Here is an 18,018-nt window from a genome sequence, read left to right as displayed (position 1 = left end):
AAGAGAAAACAAATATGATTTTGTCTGCTTCCGCTGATCTTACTCCTTCATATATATATATATATATATATATATATATATATATATATATATATATATATATATATATATATATATATATATATATATATATATATATATATATATATATATATATATATATATATATATATATATACACTACCACCGAGAATAACCCACTTGGTAATGTCCTTAAGATGCCATCTTAAGAGGTCAGGCACAATACTTGAGAAGTAACAAGTCTGCTGCTGGTGTTGTCTCAGGTGGGGAGACCGCAGCATCCTGGCCACTGTTTCTCAACCTCTCTGAAGCAGGGAGATAAAGTGTGTACCAAGAGTTCCCGGCGGAGTCTCTTCGCTAGAGAGAGAGAGGGAAAGAGAGAGAGAGAGAGAGAGAGAGAGAGAGAGAGAGAGAGAGAGAGAGATTGAAAGAAAATATCCTTTTTTAATACCGACGACCGGGATCTCTTGCGAGAATGAAAACTCAAGAGTTCGATATAGCCCGTTATGAAGCTTCGTTTCAGTCCGGGTGCGGCAGTTAAAGTGACAGCGAGACTACGACACACGGTTAACCTCTTGGGCGGCTACGTTTCCCCAGCAGTGTGGGGGGGATGGGGGAGCGAAACGTTGCCTTTAGCCATCAAGCAGCCGAATTGTCTCCAACTTTCTGTTCAGAGTTGCGGGGCGATCAAGTCTCTGATGGATCCAGAAATTTAGAACCAGCTTCTAATTTTAATAATAATAATAATAATAATAATAAGAAGAAGAAGAAAAGAAGAATGACAATAATAGTAAAAATAATATTAATAATAATAAGAATGACAGTACTAGTAATAATATTAATAATAATAATAATTATATTAATAATAATGGCAATAATAGTAATAATAATCGCTGAATGTTTGCCTGGATTATTAACTTTACAACATTATTTTCTGCCTCGAAATTAATTATTAGTGAAATTATCGTTAATTATCAATTATTTAATAGCTGGAAGCGCCTCATTTATGACCGAAATAAAGTGTATGTATACTGTGAGGTATCTCTGTGTATATACACTGACAGCTTACTTTAAGCCATGTTTTAGCTGTTTAAGTATTCTTGAGAGGTGGTGAACAGGCATCATGCAGCCTTAATGTAGTAGATACACCTCGTGTAGTAGATAGGCTTTAAACCTGCAAGCCAACCATGGTGTAATAAACAGACTTTAATCCTAGCAAACCAACCATCGCATAGTCTATAGGCTTTAAACCAAGTAAACCAACCGACCTGCAGTCGATCGACCTTAAACCTAACAAGCCAACCATCGTGTAGTCGACCGGCTTCAAACCGAATAAGCCAATTCATCATTTTAATTGAAAGTTCACGTTCATACAGACATACACACGTAATCATAAATAACTATCCAAACATCCACACTCACCTAAACATCCACACTCACCTAAACATCCACACTCACCTAAACATCCACTCACCTAAACATCCACTCACCTAAACATCCACACTCACCTAAACATCCACACTCACCTAAACATCCACACTCACCTAAACATCCACACTCACCTAAACATCCACACTCACCTAAATATCCACACTCACCTAAACATCCACACTCGCCTAAACATCCACACTCACCTAAACATCCACACTCACCTAAACATCCACACTCACCTAAACATCCACACTCGCCTAAATATCCACACTCGCCTAAATATCCACACTCACCTAAATATCCACACTCACCTAAACATCCACACTCACCTAAATATCCACACTCACCTAAACATCCACACTCACCTAAACATCCACACTCACCTAAACATCCACACTCACCTAAACATCCACACTCACCTAAATATCCACACTCACCTGCGCATCTTCCTTGGACTTCGCGTAGAGTTTATCCATCAGGATGCGTATCTCCGGGATAAGACATGGTGTGTAGTTGGTCCAGCCTCCCGCCAGGGACTCCTCCTGGGTCCTGCCCTCCCAGAAACCCCCGGAGGTGCAGTGCCTCTCAGCTACCTCTGGAGGAGGAAGTAGAAGGGTTAGTGATAACTCTGTAAGGGGAAGTGATGAGTTAGTGCCACCCGTGTAAGGGAAAGAGGAGGGTTAGTGCCACCCGTGTAAGGGGAAGTGGAGGGTTAGTGCCACCCGTGTAAGGGGAAGTGGAGGGTTAGTGCCACCCGTGTAAGAGGAAGTGGAGGGTTAGTGCCACCCGTGTAAGAGGAAGTGGAGGGTTAGTGCCACCCGTGTAAGAGGAAGTGGAGGGTTAGTGCCACACGTGTAAGGGGAAGTGGAGGGTTAGTGCCACCCGTGTAAGAGGAAGTGCCACACGTGTAAGGGGAAGTGGAGGGTTAGTGCCACACGTGTAAGGGGAAGTGGAGGGTTAGTGCCACACGTGTAAGGGGAAGTGGAGGGTTAGTGCCACCCGTGTAAGAGGAAGTGCCACACGTGTAAGGGGAAGTGGAGGGTTAGTGCCACACGTGTAAGGGGAAGTGGAGGGTTAGTGCCACACGTGTAAGGGGAAGGGGAGGGTTAGGGGAAGTGGAGGGCTAGTGACACCTGTGTACGAGAAAGTGTAGGGGTAGTGCCACTTCTGTAGGTGCTCGTAGACAGCGGCACTTACTGTAATAACCATAAATTCTGTTTAGTTAAGTGACTGGTTAGTGAGAGAGAGAGAGAGAGAGAGAGAGAGAGAGAGAGTTAGCACTCCCTCCATCCACCTCTTGGCAGTATATGTGCACCAAGAGGTGCACATCTTTCAGTGTATAAATACGCTGAGTAAAAATTAGTTCCCCATAAGAGAGATTAGAGTAACCTTGACTGGTGGTGCAAGGATTACAAGGAGCCTTATCGGTCTTTTGTCTAGTCGATAAGCTTGAAACCCCCCTTCTCCCCCTTTCCATCAATCAATAATAATACTAACAGTAACAACAACAGTAACAACAACAATAACAACAACAATAACAACAATAATAATAATAATAATAATAATTATAATAATAAAAATAATGTACTTTAAAAACATGAAAGCGGTGATGTGTTTTAAAAAAAGTTTTGTTAGGTAAGACACATATGCAACAGTTAGGTATCTTTATTTCGAAACGTTTCGCCTGCACAGTAGGCTTCTTCAGTCGAGTACAGAAAAGTTGATAGAAGCAGAAGATACTTGAAGACGATGTAATCAGTCCATCACCCTTAAAGTTTTGAGGTGGTCAGTCCCTCAGTCTGGAGAAGAGTATTGTTCCATAGAATGATATTGTTTCATTCTATGGAACAATGCTCTTCTCCAGACTGAGGGACTGACCACCTCAAAACTTTAAGGGTGATGGACTGATTACATAGTCTTCAAGTATCTTCTGCTTCTATCAACTTTTCTGTACTCGACTGAAGAAGCCTACTGTGTAGGCGAAACGTTTCGAAATAAAGATACCTTACTGTTGCATATGTGTCTTACCTAACAACCTGTCGGTATTTTATACCATTTTAATGTTCAAAAAAAGTTTTAAACTCCAGCACAGAACTAGAAGTGCCACAGACGAGGCCTCGGCTGTGGCACTCAAATGTTTACTGACGTTTCTTTATGCTTCACCACAGCAATCGTGAGTCATCACTGTTCTCTTACAGACCTCCAGGAGGCTCTGGTGAGACCAGGATCACTGCTTACAGACCTCCAGGAGGCTCTGGTGAGACCAGGATCACTGCTTACAGACCTCCAGGAGGCTCTGGTGAGACCAGGATCACTGCTTACAGACCTCCAGGAGGCTCTGGTGAGACCAGGATCACTGCTTACAGACCTCCAGGACGCTCTGGTGAGACCAGGATCACTGCTTACAGACCTCCAGGAGGCTCTGGTGAGACCTGGATCGCTGCTCTCTTACAGACCTCAAGGAATGTGGGTGTCAGTATTCGTAGTGACCCATAAAAAGGAACCACTTTCACCATCATTCATTCAATAACTGTCTTGTCAGAAGTGTGTTTACTCCACATTTCGAATGACCCTCTGAATTACAACATCCCCACCCATCCTGCATATACAAATAACCCGCACATAAAAGAGAGAAGCTTACGACGACGTTTCGGTCCGACTTGAACCATTGACAAAGTCACACTTTGTCAATGTGACTTTGTCAATGGTCCAAGTCGGACCGAAACGTCGTCGTAAGCTTCTCTCTTTTATGTGCGGGTTATTTGTGTATCGTTCCAGTCACGGTATTGTGCCTTTTTTTGTTATTCATCCTGCATAGTGCAGGTACAGTGCGACCCACTACCAGAACTGTAACACCCTTACCCATCCTTCAGAGTGCAGGCACTGTACCTCCCACTTCTAGGAATGTAACACCCTCACCCATACTTCAGAGTGCAGGCACTGTACCTCCCACTTCTAGGAATGTAACACCCTCACCCATCCTTCAGAGTGCAGGCACTGTACCTCCCACTTCTAGGAATGTAACACCCTCACCCATCCTTCAGAGTGCAGGCACTGTACCTCCCACTTCTAGGAATGTAACACCCTCACCCATCCTTCAGAGTGCAGGCACTGTACTTCTCACTATCAAAATTGTAACACCCTCACCCATACTTCAGAGTGCAGGCACTGTACCTCCCACTTCTAGGACTGTAACACCCTCATCCATCCTTCAGAGTGCAGGCACTGTACCTCCCACTTCTAGAAATGTAACACCCTCACCCATCCTTCAGAGTGCAGGCACTGTACTTCTCACTATCAAAACTGTAACACCCTCACCCATCCTTCAGAGTGCAGGCACTGTACTTCTCACTATCAAAACTGTAACACCCTCACCCATACTTCAGAGTGCAGGCACTGTACCTCCCACTTCTAGGACTGTAACACCCTCATCCATCCTTCAGAGTGCATGCACTGTACCTCCCACTTCTAGGACTGTAACACCCTCACCCATCCTTCAGAGTGCATGCACTGTGCTTCCCACCACCAGAACTGTAAACACCCTCACCCATCTTCAGGGTGCAAGCACTATACTTCCCAACACCAGAACTGTAGCACACTCACCCATCCTTCAGAGTGTATGCACTGTACTGCTCCCCTCCAGGACTCAAGTCCGATTATCCTTTTTTTAGCAAAATTTAAATATTTCATGGAGGACTCTTAAATATTCTAGCACTCTGCCTACCTTTACTCAGTAGTAGAAAACTCAATTACTTCGTGATTACTTCCCCCTTGTGTAGTTCCCTCTTCATTTTTACTTCTTCTATCTCTTTGCTTCTATCCACTTCCCTTCACATATTTCCTCTATTCGTTTAAGTCCCATTTATCTAGTTTATTTTTTTTATTCTCCTCCTCTTTACTCTCTCTCTCTCTCTCTCTCTCTTTCTCTCTCTTTCTCTCTCTCTCTCTCTCTCTCTCTCTCTCTCTCTCTCTCTCTCTCTCTCTCTCTCTCTCTCTCTCTCTCTCTCTCTCTCTCTCTCTCTCTCTCTCTCTCTCTCTCTCTCTCTCTCTCTCTCTCTCTCTCTCTCTCTCTTTCGCCCATGAGACACTACCATGAGCCACTACCATGAGCCACTACCATAAGCCACTACCATGAACCACTACCATGAACCACTCCCATGAACCACTACCATGAGCCACAACCATGAATCACCACCATGAGCCACTACCATGAACCATTACCCTGAACTACCAACATGAACCACTACCATGAACCACCACCATGAACCTATACCATGAGCCACCACCATGAACCACTACCATGAACCACTACCATGAACCACCACCATGAATCACCACCATGAGCCCCTACTATAAGCCACTACCATGAACAATTACCATGAACCACTACCATGAACCACCACCATGAGTCACCATCATGAACCACTACCATGAGCCACTACCATGAACCACTACCCTGAACTACCACCATCAACCACTACCACCAACCACCACCATGGACCTATACCATGAACCATTACCATGAACCACCACCATGAACCACTACCATGAACCACCACCATGAACCACTACCATGAAGCATTACCATGAACCACCACCATGAACCACTACCATGAACCACCACCATGAACCACTACCATGAACCACCACCATGAACCACCACCATGAACCACTACCATGAACCACCACCATGAACCACTACCATGAACCACCACCATGAACCACTTCCATGAACTATCACCATAAAGCACCACCATGAACCACTACCATGGACCACAACCATGAACCACCACCATGAACCACTACCATGAACCACTACCGTGAACCACTACTATGAACTACCACCATAAACCACCACCATGAACCACTACCATGAACCACCACCATGAACCACTACCATGGACCACAACCATGAACCACCACTATGAGCTAACACCATGAGCCACTACCATGAACCACCACCATGAACCACTACCATAAACAACCACCATGAACCACCACCATGAACCACTACCATGAACCACTACCATGAACCACCACCATGAACCACTACCAAGAGCCACTACCATGAACCACCAACATGAACCACTACTATGAGCCACTGCCATAAACCACCACCATGAACCACTACCATAAGCCACTACCATGAACCACTACCATGAACCACCAACATGAACCACTACTATGAGCCACTACCATGAACCACTACCGTGAACCACTACTATGAACTACCACCATAAACCACCACCATGAACCACCACCATGAACCACTACCATTAACCACCAACATGAACCACTACCATGAGCCACTACCATAAACCACCACCATGAACCACTACCATGAGCCACTACTATGAGCCACTACCATAAACCACCACCGTGAACCACTACCATGAGCCACTCACATGAACCACCAACATGAACCACTACCATGAGCCACTACCATAAACCACCACCGTGAACCACTACCATGAGCCACTACCATGAGCCACTACCATAAACCACCACCGTGAACCACCACCATGAACCACCACCATGAACCACTACCATGAACCACCAACATGAACCACTACCATGAGCCACTACCATAAACCACCACCATGAACCACTACCATGAGCCACTACTATGAGCCACTACCATAAACCACCACCGTGAACCACCACCATGAACCACTACCATGAACCACCAACATGAACCACTACCATGAGCCACTACCATGAACCACCACCATGAACCACTACCATGAACCACCACCATGAACCACTACCATGAACCACCAACATGAACCACCACCATGAGCCACTACCATGAACCACCACCATGAACCACTACCATGAACCACCAACATGAACCACCACCATGAACCACCAACATGAACCACCACCATGAGCCACTACCATGAACCACCACCATGAACCACTACCATGAACCACCAACATGAACCACTACCATGAACCACCAACATGAACCACTACCATGAACCACCAACATGAACCACCACCATGAGCCACTACCATGAACCACCACCATGAACCACTACCATGAACCACCAACATGAACCACTACCATGAACCACCAACATGAACCACTACCATGAGCCACTACCATGAACCACCAACATGAACCACTACCATGAGCCACAACCATAAAGCACCACCGTGAACCACTACCATGAGCCACTACCATGAACCACCAACATGAACCACTACCATGAGCCACTTCCATGAACCACCAACATGAACCACTACCATGAACCATTACCCTGAACTACCAACATGAACCACTACCATGAACCACCACCATGAACCTATACAATGAGCCACCACCATGAACCACTACCATGAACCACTACTATGAACCACCACCATGAATCACCACCATGAGCCCCTACTATAAGCCACTACCATGAACCATTACCATGAACCACTACCATGAACCACCACCATGAGTCACCATCATGAACCACTACCTTGAGCCACTACCATGAACCACTACCCTGAACTACCACCATCAACTACTACCATCAACCACCACCATGGACCTATACCATGAACCATTACCATGAACCACCACCATGAACCACTACCATGAACCACCAACACGAACCACTACCATGAAGCATTACCATGAACCACCACCATGAACCACTACCATGAACCACCACCATGAACCACTACCATGAACCACCACCATGAACCACCACCATGAACCACTACCATGAACCACCACCATGAACCACTACCATGAACCACCACCATGAACCACTACCATGAACCACCACCATGAACCACTACCATGAAGCATTACCATGAACCACCACCATGAACCACTACCATGAACCACCACCATGAACCACTACCATGAACCACTACCATGAACCACCACCATGAACCACTACCAAGAGCCACTACCATGAACCACCAACATGAACCACTACTATGAGCCACTGCCATAAACCACCACCTTGAACCACTACCATAAGCCACTACCATGAACCACTACCATGAACCACCAACATGAACCACTACTATGAGCCACTACCATGAACCACTACTGTGAACCACTACTATGAACTACCACCATAAACCACCACCATGAACCACCACCATGAACCACTACCATTAACCACCAACATGAACCACTACCATGAGCCTCTACCATAAACCACCACCATGAACCACTACCATGAGCCACTACTATGAGCCACTACAATAAACCACCACCGTGAACCACTACCATGAGTCACTGCCATGAACCCCAACATGAACCACTACCATGAGCCACTACCATAAACCACCACCGTGAACCACTACCATGAGCCACTACCATGAGCCACTACCATGAGCCACTACCATGAGCCACCACTATGAACCACTACCATGAACCACTACCATGAACCACCAACATGAACCACTACCATGAGCCACTGCCATAAACCACCACCATGAACCACTACCATGAGCCACTACTAAGAGCCACTACCATAAACCATCACCGTGAACCACCACCATGAACCACTACCATGAACCACCAACATGAACCACTACCATGAGCCACTACCATGAACCACCACCATGAGCCACTACCATGAACCACCACCATGAACCACTACCATGAACCACCAACATGAACCACCACCATGAGCCACTACCATGAACCACCACCATGAACCACTACCATGAACCACCAACCACTACCATGAGCCACCACCATGACCACCAACCAACCATGAGCCACTACCATGAACCACCAACATGAACCACTACCTTGAGCCACTACCATGAACCACCACCATGAGCCACTACCATGAGCCACCACCATGAACCACTATCATGAACCACCAACATGAACCACTACCATGAGCCACTACCATAAAGCACCACCGTGAACCACTACCATGAGCCACTACCATGAACCACCACCATGAACCACTACCATCAACCACCACCATGAACCACCACCATGAGCCACAACCATGAACCACCACCATGAACCACTACCATGAACCACCAACATGAACCACTACCATGAGCCACTACCATAAAGCACCACCGTGAACCACTACCATGAGCCACTACCATGAACCACCAACATGAACCACTACCATGAGCCACTACCATGAACCACCACCATGAACCACTACCATGAACCACCAACATGAACCACTACCATGAGCCACAACCATAAAGCACCACCGTGAACCACTACCATGAGCCACTACCATGAACCACCAACATGAACCACTACCACGAGCCACTACCATGAACCACCAACATGAACCACTACCATGAGCCACTACCATGAACCACCACCATGAGCCACTACCATGAACCACCACCATGAACCACTACCATGAACCACCAACATGATCACTACCATGAGCCACAACCATAAAGCACCACCGTGAACCACTACCATGAGCCACTATTATGAACCACCAACGTGAACCACTACCATGAGCCACCACCATGAACCACCACCATGAACCACTACAATGAACCACCAACATGAACCACTACCATGAGCCACAACCATAAAGCACCACCGTGAACCACCACCATTAACCACTACCATGAGCCACTACCATGAACCACCACCATGAACCACTACCATGAGCCACTACCATGAACCACCACAATGAACCACTACCATGAACCACTACCATGAACCACTACCATGAACCACCAACATGAACCACCACCATGAACCACTACCATGAACCACCACCATGAACCACTACCATGAGCCACTACCATGAACCACCACCATGAACCACTACCATGAACCACCACCATGAACCACTACCCTGAGCCACTACCATGAACCACCACCATGAACCACTACCATGAGCCACTACCATGAACCACCACCATGAACCACTACCATGAACCACTACCATGAACCGCTACCATGAAGCACCAACATGAACCACCAACATGAACCACTACCATGAACCATCAACATGAACCACCAACATGAACCACTACCATGAGCCACTACCATGAACCACTACCATGAACCACCAACATGATCTACTACCATGAGCCACTACCATGAACCACCACCATGAACCACTACCATGAACCACCAACATGAACCACTACCATGTGCCACTACCATGAACCACCAACATGAACCACTACCATGTGCCACTACCATGAACCACCAACATGAACCACTACAATGAACCACCAACATGAACCACTACCATGTGCCACTACCATGAACCACCAACATGAACCACTACCATGAGCCACTACCATGAACCACCACCATGAACCACTACTATGAACCACCACCATGAACCACTACCATGAACCACCAACACGAACCACTACCATGAGCCACTACCATGAACCACCACCATGAACCACTACCATGAACCACCAACATGAACCACTACCATGAGCCACTGCCATAAACCACTACCGTGAACCACTACCATGAGCCACTACCATGAGCCACCACCATGAACCACTACCATAAACCACCACCATGAACCACTACCATGAACCACCAACATGAACCACTACCATGAGCCACAACCATAAAGCACCACCGTGAATCACTACCATGAGCCACTATCATGAACTACCAACATGAACCACTACCATGAGCCACTACCATGAACCACTACCATGAGCCACTACCATGAACCACCACCATGAACCACTACCATGAACCACCACCATGAACCACTACCATGAACCACCAACATGAACCACTACCATGAGCCACTACCATAAAGCACCATCGTGAACCACTACCATGAGCCACTGCCATGAAGCACCAACATGAACCACTACCATGAGCCACTACCATGAACCACCACCATGAACCACTACCATGAACTACCAACATGAACCACTACCATGAGCCACTACCATGAACCACTACCATAAGCCACTACCATGAACCACCAACATGAACCACCACCATGAGCCACTACCATGAACCACCACCATGAACCACCACCATGAGCCATTACCATGAACCACCACCATGAACCAGCAACATGAACCACTACCATGAACCACCACCATGAACCACTACCATGAACCACTACCATGAACCACTACCATGAACCACTACCATGAACCACCACCATGAACCACTACCATGAACCACTACCATGAACCACTACCATGAACCACTACCATGAACCACTACCATGAACCACTACCATGAACCACTACCATGAACCACCACCATGACCCACCAACATGAACCACTACCATGAGCCACTACCATGAACCACCACCATGAACCACTACCATGAACCACTACCATGAACCACTACCATGAACCACTACTATGAACCACCACCATGAACCACCACCATGAACCACTACCATGAACCACTACCATGAACCACTACCATGAACTACTACCATGAACCACTACCATGAACCACTACCATGAACCACCACCATGAGCCATTAACATGAACCACTACCATGAACCACTGCCATGAACCACTACCATGAACCACTACCATGAACCACTACCATGAACCACTACCATGAACCACCACCATGAACCACCAACATGAACCACTACCATGAGCCACTACCATGAACCACCACCATGAACCACTACCATGAACCACTACCATGAACCACTACCATGAACCACTACCATGAACCACCACCATGAACCACCACCATGAACCACTACCATGAACCACTACCATGAACCACTACCATGAACCACCACCATGAACCACTACCATGAACCACTACCATGAACCACTACCATGAACCACCACCATGAACCACCACCATGAACCACTACCATGAACCACTACCATGAACCACCACCATGAACCACTACCATGAACCACTACCATGAACCACTACCATGAACCACCACCATGAACCACCACCATGAACCACTACCATGAACCACTACCATGAACCACTTCCATGAACCACCACCATGAACCACTACCATGGGTCACAGAGCAGTGCCAGGCTTAAGCTGTGTTGCAAAATGTGCAGTGACAAATTTTTTAGCCAATTAAATATTCATGTCTGCTTGACGTTATACCCAAACTGATTACATTCTCCCCTCCCTTCCCCTCCCTCTCTCTTGCCCTTTCATCCCCCCTCTCTTGCCTTCTTTCCCTATTCCTCTCTTCTGACTCATTCCCCTCTCTTGCCCTCTCATTCTTCCCTCTCTCTTTCTTCCCTCTCATTCCCTTCTCTTTCCCTCTCATTCTCCCCTCTCTCTTTCTTCCCTCCCTTTCCCTTCTCGTGCCCTCTCATTCCCCCTCTGTCTTCTCATATTCCCCACCCCCTTTTTTTTTATTACTCAGGGTTTGACAAGGTTAGGTTAAGGATCCCTAGGTTAATTGACAAGCTATTTACAAGCTCATTTGAAAGCATTTTTATTGTTGTGAAACATACTAATAGGGAGCAGGATGAAGTTGGAGTCATCTGTGGGACAGCATTTTCATTTGATCAACTGACTTTATCTCGTTGACATAATAATGCAGTACGAATGTGTTCCATACTCGAGTCATCCTGGGTATATATGATCTCAGATGGAGAGATGTTCTGGAGAAGGGTACAGCCAGAGTGAAGTTGCTGCTTTCTGCCCGTCTTGTGGTATAAAAGCTTGTTTCACACTGTCCTTGAAGTGGATCCAAGTGTGGTACTTTGACAATATTGGCCTTGTACATAACAGTAAGGCCACCCACATCCCTCCTGTGTTGAAGGCTCTACTGAAATGACAGATCTATCCAGGATGGGTCCAGGCGAGAGATGAGACGTCTTGCTGTGTTCTCTACTCTGTCAAGCAGTCGCAGATGATGGGGGGGTGGACAGGCAAACCAAAAAAGTGGAGCATACTCAAGGTGTGAGTGTACAGAATCTTGTAACCCTGTTGCGATATGGAGTGTATAACATTGGGTTACTGATCCTTGATGGGTTATCAGTTACTAGGTTGGCTATTGTCTAGGTGGAACTCCATAGCAACAAGGTTTTAGTGCAGCCAATATAGCCTTTTAAAAAGGACTTTCTTTGTTATCCTTCCTTCTGTAGGATGGTCAAAACTCATAAAATCTGTGTCTTTAATAACAATAAAACTTACATAGTATCTCCATATATTTATGAACTGTATATTAATTAAAATAGAGCAATAATTTTTTTCCCTTTACACATTAAGGATACTATTATATATATACACAACTATTGGTACGACACAAGAGTCTACTAGGAAACAATTCCCAGTAGTAGAGTCAAGCAATCAAACTGTTGCTAAAATACAATTTCAGGTAATATGACCAGTGAACTCTGAGAAATCAGACTAGAAGTGGGAGTGCTAGTCAGAGTGAATGTGGGAACCTTCTCAGATCAAGGCTGGTGTACCTTCTCTGAAATATTGTTCTGGTTTAAAAAACAGAAACCTTTTCACTTTTCCTGGTGCGACCTGCGGTCGTGAGGGGGGAGGTGTTACGAGTATGGCCATACCCGTTATATTTTATACTAGGATGTGCTCCTTTTTATTCTATACGTGTATGGCCATACTCGTAACAAACCCCTACTGTCAAGCAGATGCGAGTTACGTCGAAGTGCTGTAAGCTTCCTGGCTGCCTTGTTTGCAAGATTTACAACTTGGTTCTCTATGGTAAGTCTGGAGTCAAATTTCACCCCAAGGATATCAACTTCTTCCCCAGATACCAACACTCTCCCATTCATACATGCTACTGCTCCGGCATTGCCATCATGGTGCCAAGAGACCATCATCATTTGCGTTTTCTCAGTTGCAAATGTTACTTGCCATCGGTTTCCCCAAGCTGATATAGCTCTTAGCTGGTGATTGATGTAGCTTAGAGCAGCTGGCATTTCTTCTCTTGGATAAGTGAATGTCATTGTACAGTCATCTGCATATGAACGGGATTCTGCTATGAGATGAAGGTCACTGAAGTATACATTCCATAACAATGGTCCCAGCACACTTTCTTCTGGAACACTTACCCCAATAGGACGTCTAGCTGATTCTGATCCATTGAGAATTTCCCTTAGAGATCTACCATGAAGGTAATCACTGAGGAGACATAGCGTAGAGCCTGCAATTCTCAGTGCTTGAAGTTTTGCCAAGAGGCCCTGGTGCCACATCTGGTCGAAAGCACCAGTAATGTCCAGTGCTACCACAAAGCTGACTTTGGATTCATCCAGTGACTGGTGCCACTTAGTGGAGACGTTTAACAATAGATCAGCAGCAGAGTAACCTTTCCTGAAGCCATATTGACGGTCACAAAGTACTGAGTGGTAGTCAAAAAACTGTTATTCCTCTTGAGATTATTGTCTCAAGAATCATGCCAGTGATTGACAGCAGTGACACCGGTCTGTAGTTGCTGATTTCTGCTCTGCTCTTCTTTTGTGAACAGGGACTACATTTGCCTCTTTCCACAGAGAAGGCCATTTGCACTGTACTAGGAAGTGCTGAAAGATGCGAGTCAGAGGTACTGCTAGCTGGTCTGTACATCTTCTCAGCAATCTTGGGCTTAACTTGTCTGGGCCCACAGCCTCTTCTTGGTCAAGCGATTTAAGAAAGAAATGCACCTCCTCCTGCCTTACTGTCACCACTGACAGTTTTGACACAGTTCTTGCAGCAAGGCAAGGAGGGCCCATTGCTGGATCATGAAGCTGAAATTTGGTAGCAAAGTGTTCAGCAAAAGAGGTCCGCTTTCTCTTGACTACTAGTAGAGGTGGTCCCATCCTGTCGATTTAGAGGTGGAATGAGTTCATCAGGCAGATAACCTTGTCTGTCCTTGTCCAGGGACCACCAGGTTTTGGAGCCTACCCTACCTGATGCTAGCTTTCCTTTTATGTCCCCTCTCCTATCCTCTCATTTCCCTCTCTTGTCCTCTCATTCCCTTTCTTGCCTTCTCATTACCCTCTCACTTCTCTCTCATTCCCCTCTCTTCTGCTATCTCATTCCCCTCTCTTCTGCTATCTCATTCCCCTCTCATTCCCTCTCTTTCCTTCCCTCTCATTCCCATCTCCTCTCTCTCTCTCTCTCTCTCTCTCTCTCTCTCTCTCTCTCTCTCTCTCTCTCTCTCTCTCTCTCTCTCTCTCTCTCTCTCTCTCTCTCTCTCTCTCTCTCTCTCTCTCTCTCTCTCTCTCTTTCTCTCTCTCTCTCTCTGCTCTCTCTTGCCCCTTTCATTCCCCTATCCTACTTCATTTGCCCTCTCATTCCCTTTTTTTTCTTCACTCCATCACCCTCCTCCTTCAGCTCCATCACCCTCCTCCCTCCCTCCCTTACTCCCTCCCTCCCTTCCTCCCTCCCTCCCTCCCTCCCTCCATCCTTTCCTCTCCCCCCTCCCTCTCCCTCTTTGTCAGGGTGTGTTGCCGTCTAGATAACAGTATATTTGCATTTTATGCCTGAAAGAAAGCACTAAATAAGAATGGGCCTCAGAGCAGCGCCATGTTTGACGGAGTGATAGAATGTTAATTTCTTTCTGAATGCAGTGCTTGGCGGCCTGCTTTCTTCTTTCGTTACTGTTTTCTGTCTTCTTTCTTCTTTCTTTACTATTTTCTGTCTTCTTTTGCTGTACATATACTTCTTCATTTTATTCTTCCTCTTTCGAAAAATTTAAAATATTTCTTCAGCTTCAGATTGGAAGCAAATCTGATACGCAGCTGCAGGAGCAGGCACGAGGGATAGCGGGTTACGGCCCTCGAGTATGGGAGGATAGACACCTGGAGCAGAGCCCATCGATAGAGCTTGATCGACTCGTAAAGTTCTTGGTTGGGCTCTATTCTGTCATCCAAGGATAGTGTCCAGGAGGCTAGGACTGTAGGATAGTGTCCAGGAGGCTAGGACTGTAGGATAGTGTCCAGGAGGCTAGGACTGTAGGATAGTGTCCAGGAGGCTAGGACTATAGGATAGTGTCCAGGAGGCTAGGACTGTAGGATAGTGTCCAGGAGGCTAGGACTGTAGGATAGTGTCCAGGAGGCTAGGACTGTAGGATAGTGACCAGGAGGCTAGGACTGTAGGATAGTGTCCAGGAGGCTAGGACTGTAGGATAGTGTCCAGGAGGCTAGGACTGTAGGATAGTGTCCAGGAGGCTAGGACTGTAGGATAGTGACCAGGAGGCTAGGACTGTAGGATAGTATACAGGAGGCTAGGACTGTAGGATAGTGACCAGGAGGCTAGGACTGTAGGATAGTGACCAGGAGGCTAGGACTGTAGGATAGTGTCCAGGAGGCTAGGACTGTAGGATAGTGACCAGGAGGCTAGGACTGTAGGATAGTGTCCAGGAGGCTAGGACTGTAGGATAGTATACAGGAGGCTAGGACTGTAGGATAGTGACCAGGAGGCTAGGACTGTAGGATAGTATACAGGAGGCTAGGACTGTAGGATAGTGACCAGGAGGCTAGGACTGTAGGATAGTGACCAGGAGGCTAGGACTGTAGGATAGTGACCAGGAGGCTAGGACTGTAGGATAGTGTCCAGGAGGCTAGGACTGTAGGATAGTGTCCAGGAGGCTAGGACTGTAGGATAGTGACCAGGAGGCTAGGGCTGTAGGATAGTGACCAGGAGGCTAGGACTGTAGGATAGTGTCCAGGAGGCTAGGACTGTAGGATAGTGTCCAGGAGGCTAGGACTGTAGGATAGTGACCAGGAGGCTAGGGCTGTAGGATAGTGACCAGGAGGCTAGGACTGTAGGATAGTGTCCAGGAGGCTAGGACTGTAGGATAGTGTCCAGGAGGCTAGGACTGTAGGATAGTGACCAGGAGGCTAGGACTGTAGGATAGTGTCCAGGAGGCTAGGACTGTAGGATAGTGTCCAGGAGGCTAGGACTGTAGGATAGTGTCCAGGAGGCTAGGACTGTAGGATAGTGACCAGGAGGCTAGGACTGTAGGATAGTGACCAGGAGGCTAGGACTGTAGGATAGTGTCCAGGAGGCTAGGACTGTAGGATAGTGTCCAGGAGGCTAGGACTGTAGGATAGTGACCAGGAGGCTAGGACTGTAGGATAGTGACCAGGAGGCTAGGACTGTAGGATAGTGACCAGGAGGCTAGGACTGTAGGATAGTGACCAGGAGGCTAGGACTGTAGGATAGTGTCCAGGAGGCTAGGACTGTAGGATAGTGTCCAGGAGGCTAGGACTGAAAGATAGTGACCAGGAGGCTAGGACTGTAGGATAGTGACCAGAAGGCTAGGACTGTAGGATAGTGACCAAGAGGCTAGGACTGTAGGATAGTATCCAGGAGGCTAGGACTGTAGGATAGTGACCAGGAGGCTAGGACTGTATTATAGTATCCAGGAGGTTAGGACTCTAGGATCGTGTCCTGGAGGCTAGGAGGACAACAGTTCCTGGTGGACTGTAGGATAAAGGAAGGTCCCAGGAACTGAGACTCAACTCACGCCAAAAACACAAATGGACTATTTCTCACGTATATAAAAAAAAAATCTTTTTTTTTTTATCCGTCCAGTCCATCCACTCAAAATAAAAAAAAAAACGATTTCCACATTAAGTGAAACATTAATATCAAAAAATATATTTTTTCCTCCCTCTAAAACATGATTTTCAAAATCTACAAAAAAAAAAAAA

General features: G+C 46.5%; 1 protein-coding gene across 1 annotated transcript in view; it reads right to left on the bottom strand.

The window, feature by feature from the left end:
• Window positions 1-1,189: 1,189 nt before the first annotated feature.
• The window catches only part of LOC138853405 (calcitonin receptor-like protein 1), a 60,681-nt gene continuing 43,852 nt past the window's right edge, over window positions 1,190-18,018 (bottom strand). Inside the window, exons 3-4 of the mRNA XM_070089802.1 lie at window positions 1,890-2,047; window positions 1,190-1,195 (exon numbers count right to left, since the gene is read on the bottom strand). Coding sequence (XP_069945903.1) covers window positions 1,190-1,195; window positions 1,890-2,047 — 164 coding nt within the window. The remainder of the gene's footprint in view (window positions 1,196-1,889; window positions 2,048-18,018) is intronic.

The sequence above is a fragment of the Cherax quadricarinatus genome, chromosome 29 (genome assembly GCF_038502225.1).
Source record: "Cherax quadricarinatus isolate ZL_2023a chromosome 29, ASM3850222v1, whole genome shotgun sequence".
In the NCBI taxonomy this organism is placed as follows: domain Eukaryota; kingdom Metazoa; phylum Arthropoda; class Malacostraca; order Decapoda; family Parastacidae; genus Cherax; species Cherax quadricarinatus.
The sequence above is the reverse complement of the archived record's forward strand: the minus strand, read 5'-3'. Positions and strand labels throughout refer to the sequence as shown.